Source organism: Accipiter gentilis, chromosome 3, assembly GCF_929443795.1.
Source record: "Accipiter gentilis chromosome 3, bAccGen1.1, whole genome shotgun sequence".
Lineage (NCBI taxonomy): Eukaryota > Metazoa > Chordata > Aves > Accipitriformes > Accipitridae > Astur > Astur gentilis.
This window is the reverse complement of record NC_064882.1, coordinates 38,153,817-38,167,427: the sequence shown is the minus strand read 5'-3', so window position 1 is coordinate 38,167,427 and position 13,611 is coordinate 38,153,817. Positions and strand designations below refer to the sequence as shown.

At 40.9% G+C, this 13,611-nt stretch overlaps 1 protein-coding gene across 1 annotated transcript in view; it reads left to right on the top strand.

The window, feature by feature from the left end:
* HGFAC (HGF activator) overlaps positions 1 to 12,120 on the top strand; it is a 44,458-nt gene extending 32,338 nt beyond the window's left edge. Inside the window, exons 10-14 of the mRNA XM_049797916.1 lie at positions 895 to 1,135; positions 3,709 to 3,848; positions 5,870 to 6,010; positions 7,032 to 7,180; positions 9,613 to 12,120. Coding sequence (XP_049653873.1) covers positions 895 to 1,135; positions 3,709 to 3,848; positions 5,870 to 6,010; positions 7,032 to 7,180; positions 9,613 to 9,783 — 842 coding nt within the window. The 3' untranslated portion in view covers positions 9,784 to 12,120. The remainder of the gene's footprint in view (positions 1 to 894; positions 1,136 to 3,708; positions 3,849 to 5,869; positions 6,011 to 7,031; positions 7,181 to 9,612) is intronic.
* The last annotated feature ends 1,491 nt before the right edge of the window (positions 12,121 to 13,611 follow it).

Here is a 13,611-nt window from a genome sequence, read left to right as displayed (position 1 = left end):
AAAGATTTATTGATACTAGAGCAAGCTTTTACTGCATAATTTTGAATGTTATGCTGTTCCCAGGAGCGTTGAGTATTTTACTGTTTGCGGTAAACCAACAACAGGCTGCTTTTGCATTTTTTGGAGTTGTGATAGAATCTGTGATTTTTGTCCTGAAATAACAGCCGTGTCACACTATTGCTTTCAGTCACAATCATCCCAATATCACTAAGTTTTCTGCTAGAACATCCAAGACGTCAGAAATTATTGATGCTTTGGTACAAATTGTCATCACTCAGGGAATTACGGGCCCAGTGAAGTGAATGGGCCTCTATGCGCAAATAAAGGACTGGATCCTAAAGATGTATGAGGCATAGTATTTAATTCCAAAACCTAAAGATCCTGCTCTTCCCTAAATTAATATTTAACTGTTGTTAATGTTGAAGCTGACCTTTAGAACAGGGACGTAAACTAAAAGGTCAGTTTATAAAGTGATCCTTTTATTTCCCTTTTATGGTTCTAATGCATTTGATAGATGATGTTAACACGAGCATCCTAGTCCTTGCTATTGCAATGGCAAAACTCAGTCCAGAATCCAAAAATGAAGGTGTGATGTATCATGCCTTCTGTTGTGCCTCCGCCAGTAGTGAAGGTTATATTCATACTGGTAAATGAAACAGTGTCTGGGAATGTTCACAGGTGCATTTAATTTACACTAGTGCACACGTAGCCAGTGCTGGGAATAGGCATAGCTTTCGGTCTTGCAAGTCTCCTGAGGAACTGAATGAGACTCATTTGTATGTGAATGCTTAATGATAATTTAACAAACCTTTCTTTTAAAGACTCCTATAAAAGTTCCATTCCTTAGAAATCACAAGGATTTATAGTCTGATGCCATATCCCTTTATATCTCAGCAAGCAGGGAAAGGAGGCCACCAGTTCCAGACAATGTAGATAGTTTTGCAGTTACCAAAAGACCATGTGGGAGAAGACACAAAAAAAGAAGTTTTGTGAGACCTAGGATTGTTGGGGGATCTTCATCTCTGCCTGGATCTCACCCCTGGACAGCAGCTATATATATTGGAGAGAGTTTCTGCGGTGGAAGCCTTATTCAGACTTGCTGGGTTGTGTCAGCAGCACACTGCTTTGCTAACAGGTAAATTCACCCATTAGTATGACAGTATGTCCTCTCCTCCTCACAGTCACTGTCTGCTTGCGACTCAGAACAAACCCGAACCGAAACAAGTACGAAAGAAGATGAGATTATAACAGACCAACGTTTCAAAAGGAGTTTCTGGCAGTTCCAATGCTGTTCATGAGCTAACAAATAGCTTGGAGTCCTATTATCTCATAAGCCCTTATCTTGTTCCTTAAGGAGTCTCAAAGAAGCTAAATGACCTGGCTGAAGGCATAAGGTAGGGCAGAGCAGGGCGTAGAATGGGAGCTTGCATGTGCAGGCATCTGCAGGGAGATATCAGTATTTCTTTTCTTCTCAGTTACCTTTTTGAATGTTTATGCCTGCTTTGAGGTGTAACAGAGATGACTATGCTCACTGCTGTGTTTTGTTCAAAAAGGCTGAGACAGCCAAGCAATGATTTATTAGAGACAATAAATTACCGTTGGTTGACACAAATAGAGTGGGCTGAGCTTTATAAAAAGCCAAAGGGAAGAACTGAACTGTTAAATTTTTGAAGCTGATTTCCTTGAGAGGTGTTTTGGGTTTTTTTGAGATTTTTTGTCCTCCAGCTGTGGGATGCTGGAGCAGATACTGACTATAGGATGCTCTTATTTTATTCTCAATATTTCATTTTCCACAAATGCTGAACACTTTCCCTGATTTCAGTTTGATCACATTGATGGAAAAAATATTACATCATTTCATACCCTTTGTTCCTTTGCATAGTAAAGAAGCCAAGAGAAACAGAAAACCTTGTGCCAGAATACATATACTGATATCTTGTAGAGCTAATAATACCATTGTGAATGCTGTACTGAAGCATTTGGAGCTCGAGCCACAACGCATTTGTTTTTCAAATGTTGTGAAATAGCTACTAACTTTGGCAGTTATTCAGGACATTTCCACCCACTTCCAGCTGGTGGTTTGGTACATACAGATTTTTCATAATTGCTGCATTGTAATTTGCACTCCTCCGTATGTTTAGTACCTCTGTTAGCCACAATTTCAACTGTTTTCCGCTAGGCGACAATAGATACCTGTGCAGCTAACTTGTTGTTTTTTTTTTTTCCTTTTCCATAACCCATGTTCTATTTCTTTTCCTGAATGAATCACCTGTAAGTCATAGTAGGACCATTCAGTGCCTTTAAAATCTATACTAAATACTATTCCAGGAAGTGAACTTCCACTCTCTTTTACAGGCCCAAAATCTGATTTTCAAGGGGGTTGGTTTACCACTGCAATAACACTGAGAAAATCCTGGCCTTACATATTGATCAAAGAATATTTTATTGTCTTCTTGATTTCCAGTCACAAAAATTTAAACTTTGCACTTCCCTTTGTTAATTATAAGCATAGGTTTTGTTGCAGGGTAGCTGCTGGCTCTCTGTGCTGCTATTAGTCAGAAACTCTTTCCCCTAAATACATTACTGTTGATCATCACTTCATGCTCAGAACACAGTGCTTTTGTATCTGACAAGCACTGGTGATGCATAGAAACACAGCTATGGAAACTGCAATGATGTTGGCCACTCTGCATCTGTTCCTGATGTGTGACAGCAGATATTTTCTACTCCTGCACTGGGTAACAAAACATATGAGTGCTCCGATGTTGAAGACACTTGCTAACTATATTCGTTGTAGACTTATGCACATGCAGAACGAATTGGTTTTAAAGCAAGAGTGAAATGTGAATTCCATTGCTTTCAAAGCTAGAGAATTTACTGTCTTTCCAAATACTTCCTGATTATTTCCAAATGTTTCTTTCTTCCCAACTGTTGTACTGGTTCTTATTAGTTGTCTGTCCTAGGACACTGGATATGAGAGGACTGTGGTCTTTTTAAAGTAAACATACAATGACTGTAAAAGATGGTGTGAATTACAAAAACTGTATTCTCCTCTGAGTGTGGTTTTTCCCATTAGATCAGTGTGCTGTTGGGACCTTCCTCCGCCAAGTTGCTTTTGATTCTAGACGACAAATTTAACATAGATTATTCTAATCTCTGAGCAGAAGTGGTGACAGCTCTTAGGTGGAAGCTGCCCAGATGTTCCTGAGTTGTCAGTTTGCCAGCACCTTTAAAATCGTGACCCATGCCTGTAATATTTCTAAGAGCCTGGTTTCCCAGAGAAATGACTCATCTTTTGGTCCCTCATTTCTTCCTCAGTAATTTTTGTACTCACTGGCAAAGTCTGGTCGAAGTTGACTCGGTGAAGTTTCTAGAACAAGAAGCGCTTACAGCCCCTGAAGATGCTTGTTAGCCAGACAGCAGCTGGGCAGCAGTGCCCGTGCTTGCCTTTTCCTTCTGTCAAGGAGCCTTTAGTTAGGCTAATCAGGACCCTGAGAGCCTGGGACTCGCTGTAACATCAGTCATCCTTTTCCTGGCCCCCAGTAGGTAGGAAGCCTGGGAAACAGGTCAAGGCATTATGAGAGGGTAAATAATGGACGTGATGGGGGGCTGAGGTTATAACAGTTCGTGGGATACACAGCCATTGGAAATCAGGCTTCATTTGTCCCGCTAATCACAGAACTGTTTGTTCTTTCTTTTGTATTACAGCCCACTAAAATCCACTATTAGAGTAGTTCTGGGTCAGCATATATTTAATAAAACGACTGATGTAACACAAACCTTTGAAATAGAGAAATATATCTTGCATCCTCAGTATTCTGTGTTCAACCCTACTGAACATGATATTGGTGAGTATTTTTGTTCTTACACTTTTATTTTCTGTTTATTTAACTTAGTTTCAAGTTTAGTTGATCTGTCAAAAATCTGGAAAAATCACAGACATTAGGAGAAGCTTTTGAGTGCAGAGAGTTTTTAGTTCCATCAGAGTTATAACAGCATCTGAAAGCTAGACAAATTCAGATGAGAAATAAATTGAAAATTTTAAATAATTATGATAATTAGCCTTTGGAGCAATTTACCTAGATGTATGGCAGATTCATCATCAGTTTAAGTCTTTGTGAGATTAGGCATTTTTTCAACTGAAACAGAAACTGTGGGCTTGATGCAGGAATTACTTTGTAAAATTCTATTGTCTGTATTGTATAGAGGATCTGACTAGTTGAATATAATAGCCCCATCTGCTCTGAAAATCTATGTTACTAAGAATAATTTTTTACATGGAGATCGATTTAAAAATCAGCTGTCTTACCAGTCAAAAGTTAAATGCCCTTCTGATTGACCTTATAATATTAGTCAGAATGACAATGGAACAGCAACTTGCTTCTTATTTTCTGATCTGCTCTTGTGGAAGGTGGCACATCATCCCAGGGTACCAAGCTGTGTGAACACTTTGTCTACGGGACTATTTAATAGCCTGGCATTGGGGCTATTTTGGGTCAGGCATGTACCAGCTTTTCTGCTTCCAGATGGTGAATATTTCCCACTCTGTAGCAAAAAGCATTCAAATTCTGTGTTGGTGCGAGCTCTGTCACAGAGTACCAGGAGATGAACTGAATTTGGGGTATTACTCTGCTCTGAAATATCCTGGTATAAACCACTGTTGGCATCTTGAGATCTCCTGGCTGTTTGAATTACTCTGAAATTTGGCTTGCCTCACCAATATGCAGTGTCCAAATCTAGGGTCAGCTGAACATGGAGTGCCTAAGACAAGCCCAATTGCAAAAACAAACAAGCAGGCAGAAACTGGGGGGGAAAGATGTGGGGGCACGCTCTGCCCTGTCAGTGATTTCTACTGATGCAGCAGAAGAGTTATTTTCTAAAGGAAACAACGAGCCGCTGAGTATTGAAGTGTGGTTGATGCGGGCTTCTCAGCCTGTGAGATACTCTTCCACAAAGGCCCAAAAATGTAGTCAGTAGAGAAACAAGACTATCCAGTGGGATCTTTTGCTTTCCGCACAGCTGTTCACAGAAAATCCACAGCTTCTAAAAGGCATGATGTGAAGCTTTCATAGGTGTGTCCACACTAACTCAGCTCTGTCCTCTTTGAGTAGTGTGCCCAAACCCAACATGTTACCCTTGTAACACCAAGTACAAAGCCCCCTCTGTTGCTTTACAGCCAAACACAGGGGTTTTGCTACAGGGGAACCAATATTTCTGCCACTTTTGAGATCTTCTTTCAGTATCAAGCACATGATGCTGCAGAGCTCTGTATTTACAGTTTTGAGCCCCATGAGGGGATAGTAAAGGTTGTGTAGGTTGCGTAATTCTCTGTAGCTTTCAGAAGCTTGGCTTTGAAATATCCTGATTTTTTATTCCTTAATTTTCAGGATCTTGAATTTTGCTGAACTCAGTGTTAACAGAGCGTGACACACACCAGCTCTAGCAGTAATTAATTTTTTAAATCAAATTGGAATTAGGCAGGTGGCCAAGCTTTCAGAAGCAGTGAGCACTTGCACATCCCACTTATTTCAGCTGAAAGTTGTGGATATGCCACTGTTATTTAACTTTAAGGTGGGAGGAGACATATGTATTTTCTATCTTCCCCCTTCTCTACAAAGGCAGTGAAGCAAAATCTGCTCAGTGAGTGCAGCATAAAACAAATATTCCCACAAGGGGAGTAGTTGAATGTTTCAGCCTTCAATTTGCTGTGAAATCAGGTGCTGTTGAGATGAGTCTGTCTGTCTTTGATTGAAATATCTTAATTAAGAGAGGCTTAGGGGATAATTAAAGTTGTATCTGAGACCCATTGCTGCCAATCCCATTAAAGAAAGGGAACAGTCACTTTATTCCTGTATTTTCTGATCTGCAGCTTTGATTAAGCTGAAGAAGAATGGCCAACGTTGTGCTGTCAAGTCCCAGTTTGTTCAGCCCATCTGCTTGCCAGAAAGTAACACTGTTTTCCCTGATGAGTTCAAATGTCAAATTGCTGGCTGGGGACACAGGCATGAGAGTGAGTAAAATGAGAGTTGATGTCTGTAGAAAAAAACTGATGAGAATTAAAACATAATGCTCAAGTATGTTATACAACTGATAGTCTGGTATTCTGTCCACCTGACTTTAGATGTTCACAACATTTACATCTGAAATAGTCATCCTGAACTTCCTTTATAGTCCTTGGAATTTGGAGTGTGGTTTCCTTGACCAAATGTTTGGGTCTATTTTAGGATGAGATGAGCTATGAGCTAGCTAGATCTCTGTGGACTGGGAGGGGAGCAAATAGCTTAGTTGTAGGTGCCAACAACTTGACACCTTAGGTGAGTGAATCCTACCCCTGATTTCTCAAGGTAGATATCAAAGACTCCAAACCAAACACAATCAGCTTACTAGTCTGTGATGGAGGAGATCTTTACCTTCACTAGCAAGAAACTTTGGAAACATCTACAGGAGAGGGCCTGATAGACTTTGGGCTGAGAAGTGCTTACATCCAGCTTGAGAAAGGTGGAAAAATCCATCCCATCCTTTCAGATGAAGAATTTCAGGATTATGAGGCTTGGCCATGCTGCTTTGATGTGGAGGTAGCAGAGACCTATGTAGATAGATGAGAAGGATCAGGGAGCTGCCTGCCTCATTTTGGTACGCAATTTAGTGTGAGCAACTGTTGTCCTGGGCTAAATGTGTAGTCTAAAGGCAAAAAGAGGTAATGGAACCTTTGGTAAATTGATGATTTGATATCACATCTGGAAAGAGGAGAGGACAGGAGTTCCTGAGTCTCTAGGAAATGAGAGAACCCAAAGTGGATTAATGTCTGGACATGGCATACTGTTATTTTAAAGAGCATGGAGTCTGACTGGAGGAGCAGAAAGTGATCTGGTCACTAGAAAAATTACTATCTTTCAAAGAGGTCTACAACACGAGTATGACTGAAAGGTGTTAAGTGTGTTTATATGTCATATTGTGCATTGTGTTTCCATGTTACGCTTTTCACATTCTAAAAAAATTACTTCCTTTTCCTCTCTGGGAATTTTTTGAAGATATGTCTGGTTATTCACATGTCCTGCAAGAAACACTGATTCCAATTATTCCTGAGGAGAAGTGCAGAAGTCCTGAAATTTATGGAACAGAAATCACTGAAAATATGTTCTGTGCTGGCTACTTCGATAGCAAAAGTGATGCTTGTCAGGTAACGTGAGTCATCTCTAGGCAGAGAATATAAATGTATATTATTGCCAGAAATGTTGCAGTCTTACAGGGCTTACTTTTGCCCTTACAGTGTTCCTAAAGAAAAGAACTGTTCCTAAAGAAAACTTATGTGCCTGCACTGTTTGCTTCCACCTTCGTTTTTTAACCTGTTCAATGTCAATTAAGTTCTACAGAAGGGCAAAAAACCTACAGGGTGTTATATTCCTCCCACCTTCATAAAAGGCAGTGGCTATGCACTGGAGGGTGAGTTGCTTTAGCTCCTGGCTGAGCCTGCAGTGTGATGGCAACGGTTTGCTTGCCAGCTGGCAGGGATGCGCTGGCAGGGATGCGCTGGCAGGGATGCGCTGGCAGGCAACCAGCAGAGCCAAATCCCTGAGCTGCTGCCTCTTGCCTGAATGGAAATAAGGATACCTGGGTAGGTGGGGAGCAGTGGTAAGGTTTGGAGGAGGAAGGAGCTGAGGTTACTATAGCAGATGGGATTTAATGGTGTAGAATATCAATTAATTGGAAACCATGTTTCATGACTTCAGTCCTTCATGGAATGACCTCATGCTCTTACTACTTTGCATCTCTTTTTGAATTATGTCACACCTTGGCTCTGAATAAGGATGCAGAATTATTGTCGTGATAGATAAGACTATTTTTTAAATAAAGGATCAGATTATTCCTTACATAAACCTTCAGACTTTATCTGCAGTTCATTTTGAAGGAAAAGGGTTATGCTCTATTTGCATAAATTTGGAAACGGGCAGCACATAGCTAATAGTTGGCAGTGAGATTAAGTAAAGCAAGGAATATCATATATGCTGTGTGCTGGAATCCCTATAGAGATCATAAAAGTGTCCAAAGAAATGTGTCAAGAGTGAAACGGCAGCAGCCAGCAGTGGCTCAAGGTTTCCAGGCCAGGGCTCAGAACTGATTGTAGTTATCGGCTGCAAGCGTTCGTACTAGCCAGAGAACTAGAAACTACCTTGCTTGCTCAGTTTTCCTTGCCTTACCCAGGAAGTACAAATACAACATGCAGCATTATAGCTGGTTCTCACTCCCTGCCCTGGAAAACCAGAGTTGATCAGGAATGGGGGGGAGAAAGAAGAAAGCAGAGGGAAGGAGAGAGGAGCTGCACAAAAACAAGTGGTCTGGAGAGAGTTGCAAAGTCTGGGAAGGAGTGATTTTTGAGTCACAGATGTTGCTGAAGAACAGTGCTCGTGACATGAAATCATTATTAGTGAATCAATAATTATTTTTTTTTCCTGTTGGCAGACTTGCAGTGTGCTCTAAGGAGAAGTAGTGTAGACCTCTCTCTTAATGTCACAACAAATGTAGATGACCTCTGAGTTTTCTTAGTGTGTGCTTAGGAAATTAAACTATAAACCACCTGTAATATTTAAAAATATTTCAAGACCAAGAAATGCCAAGCAGATAATGTGTTCTGCTTGATTATTTTTTAAAGATTTTCTTGGAAACTTTTTTTTATCAGTGCACTGATACCAAAATTGCAATCAATGAGATGAGTTGTGGAGAAATAAGCAAGATTCTGAGAAGTAAACTGATCTCAGATGCAAGACTTCATTTGATGTCCCTCATTTATCCCAGAAATCTCCTAGTATAAAGGCAACACAATTTTCCTACCTACTTTGCTTTCAAGGGAGTTTCTTTTTAAATAGGAAAAAACATATTTCTCCTTAGTCTCAAATAATTACAGTCCTGGCTCCTTTCACCAATGTTGTTTACTGAGTCACATTTTTCTTTTAATTTCTAACATTTTCATTTCTGTAGAAAGTCAATCTAAAAGTAATAATAATAAAACCCCCTTCCCTGAATGCTTGCAAGCTTTTAAATAAGTAGAAGTGTTCCAAATTAATCCTTGCTGTATTGTGTCATCAAACATTAGTTTAGTCTTATTTTTGGTCTATGGTTTTAATGACAAGGTAAATGCTCAGTAACATCAAATTCAACAGATGCAAAAACCCCATATGCCACATAAAATTATAGCATCCCACAGTCACATGGAAAAGTGTGTATGTATGCAACACCTTTCTTTGACGACTTTCATGATCTCTGACAGTTGCAATAAACTGCATGGAGAAACCCTCCAAATATTCTCTTCCTTACGTAATCCATCCATGCAGCACCCATATTACAATGCAGTGTAAGCCTCAAAGACTTGCTTATTCCCATTGAAAGTGACCCAAATCAACTGTGCTCTTCAGTGGAATTAAAAACCCCCACCATTATATTAGAGGCGAGTAGGACTAAAAAACTTTCTGTAATGAAACTTCAGTAGACCACTGCTTCAGCTTTTTTTTTTTTAAATCTCACATGCAAACATACTTAATTTAAGATTTTCCCAAACTGATCTTTTTCTGTCTGCTTTCTGTCAAATTAGATAATCTTTTCTTACTTTTAACACAGGGAGACTCTGGTGGACCTCTGGCCTGTGAAAACGGTGAAATCTGTTACCTCTATGGAGTTATCAGCTGGGGAGATGGCTGTGGCAGAGTCAACAAGCCTGGAGTATATACACGAGTGACAAACTATGTAAACTGGATTAATGAGAAGATAACCCCCCGAAAAACTAGCTGAACCGTTAAATATGCTAACATTTGAAGCAGGGTTCGGGAGTCTTTTGGTTTCATTAAAGTGGCATAAATATCTTACTATAAGCTAATATGAAAACTGTCCTGGTAATTCTTAGCAATTCCAAACCAGACCACCAAAAGTAGGCCTACTCCATCTGATGTCAGCAGCCTTGATCTAGAACTTTAGGGCTGTGCATTGCTCAATATACGAGACTGTCTTTATTTGGCTTAATAAAACAAACATGTTGAGGCAGTGCACCAAAATCTACAACTGTTTGTCGGGTTGGTGGATTACATAAAAAGTGATTTGAATGTGTTTGTGCAGTTTCTGGTGGAGCTGTCATCCCCTAAACCAACCAACATTATCCCTGTATTGTCAGGTGAGATAAAAAAATAAACAGGAGGAGCACCAAAAATGAAATTCCCTCCCCCTCAGAAATGATCTCTTGAAGTTCAGGTCGAGAGACACCTATAGGGTAACACAGGTGAGGCTGCTCCTCAGCTGATTGCAACAAAGAAGTTATGGGGAAAACCCAGAGGGTTTAGGTTTTGGTTCAACCAAACATGTAAGCATATTTTTATGTTCCACTGACATAAAAGCAGGAACATGGTTCAGAGCTCTGCTGAATCTGCTGTGCAATTTTCCAGCAAGGTTAATGCAACACCTCCTGAGAGCACAAAGTTTCTCGCTGAAAAGTGTTGGAAGTCAGAGCACCTGATTTTAAGGGGATGCAGTTAGGACCTTTTACAGGCTGTGAGCTGCTCCTCACCCTGAGGATAGCAGTGGAAATACTTCACCTTGATGATAAATGCCTAAATGTTTCTTAAATTTGAGGGTGTTTTGAAGATGTCTTAGATTTTGTACTAACAAGTTGTTCAGCTGTTTAGATAATTCAGAAAGGAGGTTTCTCTTAACAGATTTTTAACCTGGAAGGCTGGGGGAGCAGCTTGACATTTGCCTTGGGGATTTGGTGATATCATAAACCACAGGCTTTGCTGTCATGGTCTATGGAATTGTTATGGGAACAATCAAAGGAATTACTACAATATATAGCTGTTTAGAGGCTGTGGACTCAGCTGTGTTAGCAAAAAAGGCAGAAAATGATTCAATGAAAAAAATTTAATCTGATAAAGAAGAATAGAAAATTACAACATTTTTTTTAATACCGGGAACCTTTACCCATGTCAGATGTGTGTATGTGAAGGTGTTGCTGTAAAATGTATTTCTTCTCTGATAGTTAACATTTTTGAATTCTCTTAAGTGTTTCAAGCAAAGCTGTGCTTTAAGATACAGAATTTTAAAGTGGTGCCTAGATACTCAGATATGTGTTTTGTTTTATAGTACTGGCAGTGTCTTCATGGGTTTCTTAGTTGTGGTGAATGATTTCTGCAGTTAAAAGAAACTTTGTAAGGAAAAATAACCAAAACCTGAATTTGCGTAAGTACAAATACATAACAATGCTAATCTAGATAAATGATGTAAACTGTTTAATAAAAATGTTTACCTGCTATTTCTTGGACTTATTCTGTTATGTACAAGGTTACAATTAAATCTTTGAATCCCTCTGTAGGTTGTTCAACAGGTTGAGAGCTGGTAGAAAAATGAAATGACACTTCTCTGTGCTGGAAGGCATCTGAAACGCTCTGCATAAGGATCAATTTCAGCTGGTGGTGCTCCCAGTTTTATTCAAGTGTCGCACAAATTTCCAGTAGACAGATGTAAGAGCTTAGATATGATTTTCAGCTATGAATACTGTGAATACTAAGATCAAAGTCTTTAGTTTGTTTTTCTGAAGCACTAAACACTAACTTGAAAAACTGAGATCCACCTCTGGGGTCTTGATTCCGAAAGAAGCTGAAGACTCTTGCTGTCTGGCTTGGCCTTCCTGGCCATTTGCAGTACCAGTCTGGCTTGCTTAACTCTGTGAAATAAATGCGACTGTGTAACAAGACTAACTGTACCTGCTGCTGAAAGACAAGTACTAAATCAGCATGAAGGAACTATTTACTCTTCTCTGGAAGGGATTCATTTGGAACAGGTTTCCACACAGAGCTTATGCCATTCTGAACGTCCGTATCTGTTCTGTGACTTCGGTTACACTTTGAAATTAATATCCATCCACGCTGTGCATGCTTTTAATCTGGTAGTTTTGCGTTATATATATTCTCTCAGTCTTCTCTCGCTGTAAAGAAGGTGGCTGTTTGATAGGAAAGGTGTTAGACTGGTGTTTCTGACAATTTCTGTAGAGCTTTTTAGCTGTCCTGTTTTCAAAATCTGTGCTGCTTCTGTCAGTATATAGCAACACCAATACAATCATCAATAAAACAGTTTTTCACAAAACCTTGAATGTTCCCAAGTGAAACAGTCTATTTTCTGCCCCCAAAGGTCTAAACAACAGATCTTCGGTCGATACTGTCATACTTTGTATGCATTAAAATTAATCTGTGGCTTTCAAAGCAGCCTGTTTGTGCACTGTTACTGCATTGATTTGGTGGAACTGAATTTCACCATTTGAGCATCTGCTGTATGGTGACTAACACTGTATTAAATCCACAAACCCAGACTAGGGGTGGCAAGGAAATGTCCCGGTTAAGCGAGAGGTCCTCGCCTGACCTCTCACACCACTGACATTGGTCACATTCGTATGGGGCACTCCAGCAGCTTCTGCCTCCCGCCTTGCTGTTGAGCATTACCCCAGGGAAGCTCATCCTCCATATTTTTCTCCTCCCTTTAAGTGCTTATCGCTTTGGTTAAAATGAAAATCCAACTTCAATTTACTAGTGAAATTTTATCTGATATTTTTCCTAACATTTATATTGAAATTGAATTAGAATGCAAAGCCAGTTGAACAAACACATCCCTAATTCATTATGAAACGCACTTAAAGATGGTTTTATTAAATTATATGTTATTCCATGCAAACTGACCAATTCAAAGGGAAGAAAACGCAAACATCTCAAAAAGCCCTTCTATTATGCTATTGAAAGAAAAAATGTGCCGTGGTGCTGTTTAAAAAAAGCTGAAGAACTAATTACCATCAAATAAGATACGGTAGGAGTATTTTTAGAACAATGGACTCTAATTAGCCCGTTGCTCGTTGAAATAAATCTGAGGACATCATTAACGCATCTTATTCCATTAATTGTAGCTGCTCCGGGTTTGGTGTAAGTGGGTTGTTATCCTGTGACAGTTGCCTTGCAGAGAAAGGAAAAAAAAAAAAAAAAAAAAAAAGAGTATTTTTATCCGGGGTTGTTGGCTGTATGTCTTCTGGGAGCCGATGGGAGCAGTAATTACACTTTTTGAAAGAGAAGTTTGAGCGTTACAAGGAAGCCGCCGGTCCAGGGGCGCGGGGAAGGGGCTCTTGCGGCCCGCCGGCGCCAGGCCCCGCTCCGCAAGGGCAGAGATCCGTTCCGGGCTTTCCCTCCGCCCCGGGTCGCAGGGCTGCCTCGGCGGTCAGCCGTAAAGCCCGGAGCGGGATCGGGGCGGCGCCCGGAGGAGACCCGCTGGGGCGGCTCGCGCGGGGCTGGGGGGCTGCTGCGGGCGGCGCGGCTCGCGCCTCCCGCCACCGAAAACCTGAAGGGAAAAAAAAGCCAACCCCAAAAACCAAACAAAAACCCCCAAACACAACATCCACCCCAACAGCGCGATAAACGACGTGAACAAAGAACCAGTGCAGAGCTTCCCGGGACCCCCTTTCCCCTCAGCCGGAAGGCGCCCCGGCCACTGCCCGGCCCCCTGCCCTGCCCGGCCCGGCCCTGCCCGGCTCGTCCCGTCCCGGTGGGGCAGGGGGTGCCGGGGAGGGCCGGGCCGCGCTGGCCGCTCGCCCGCGTC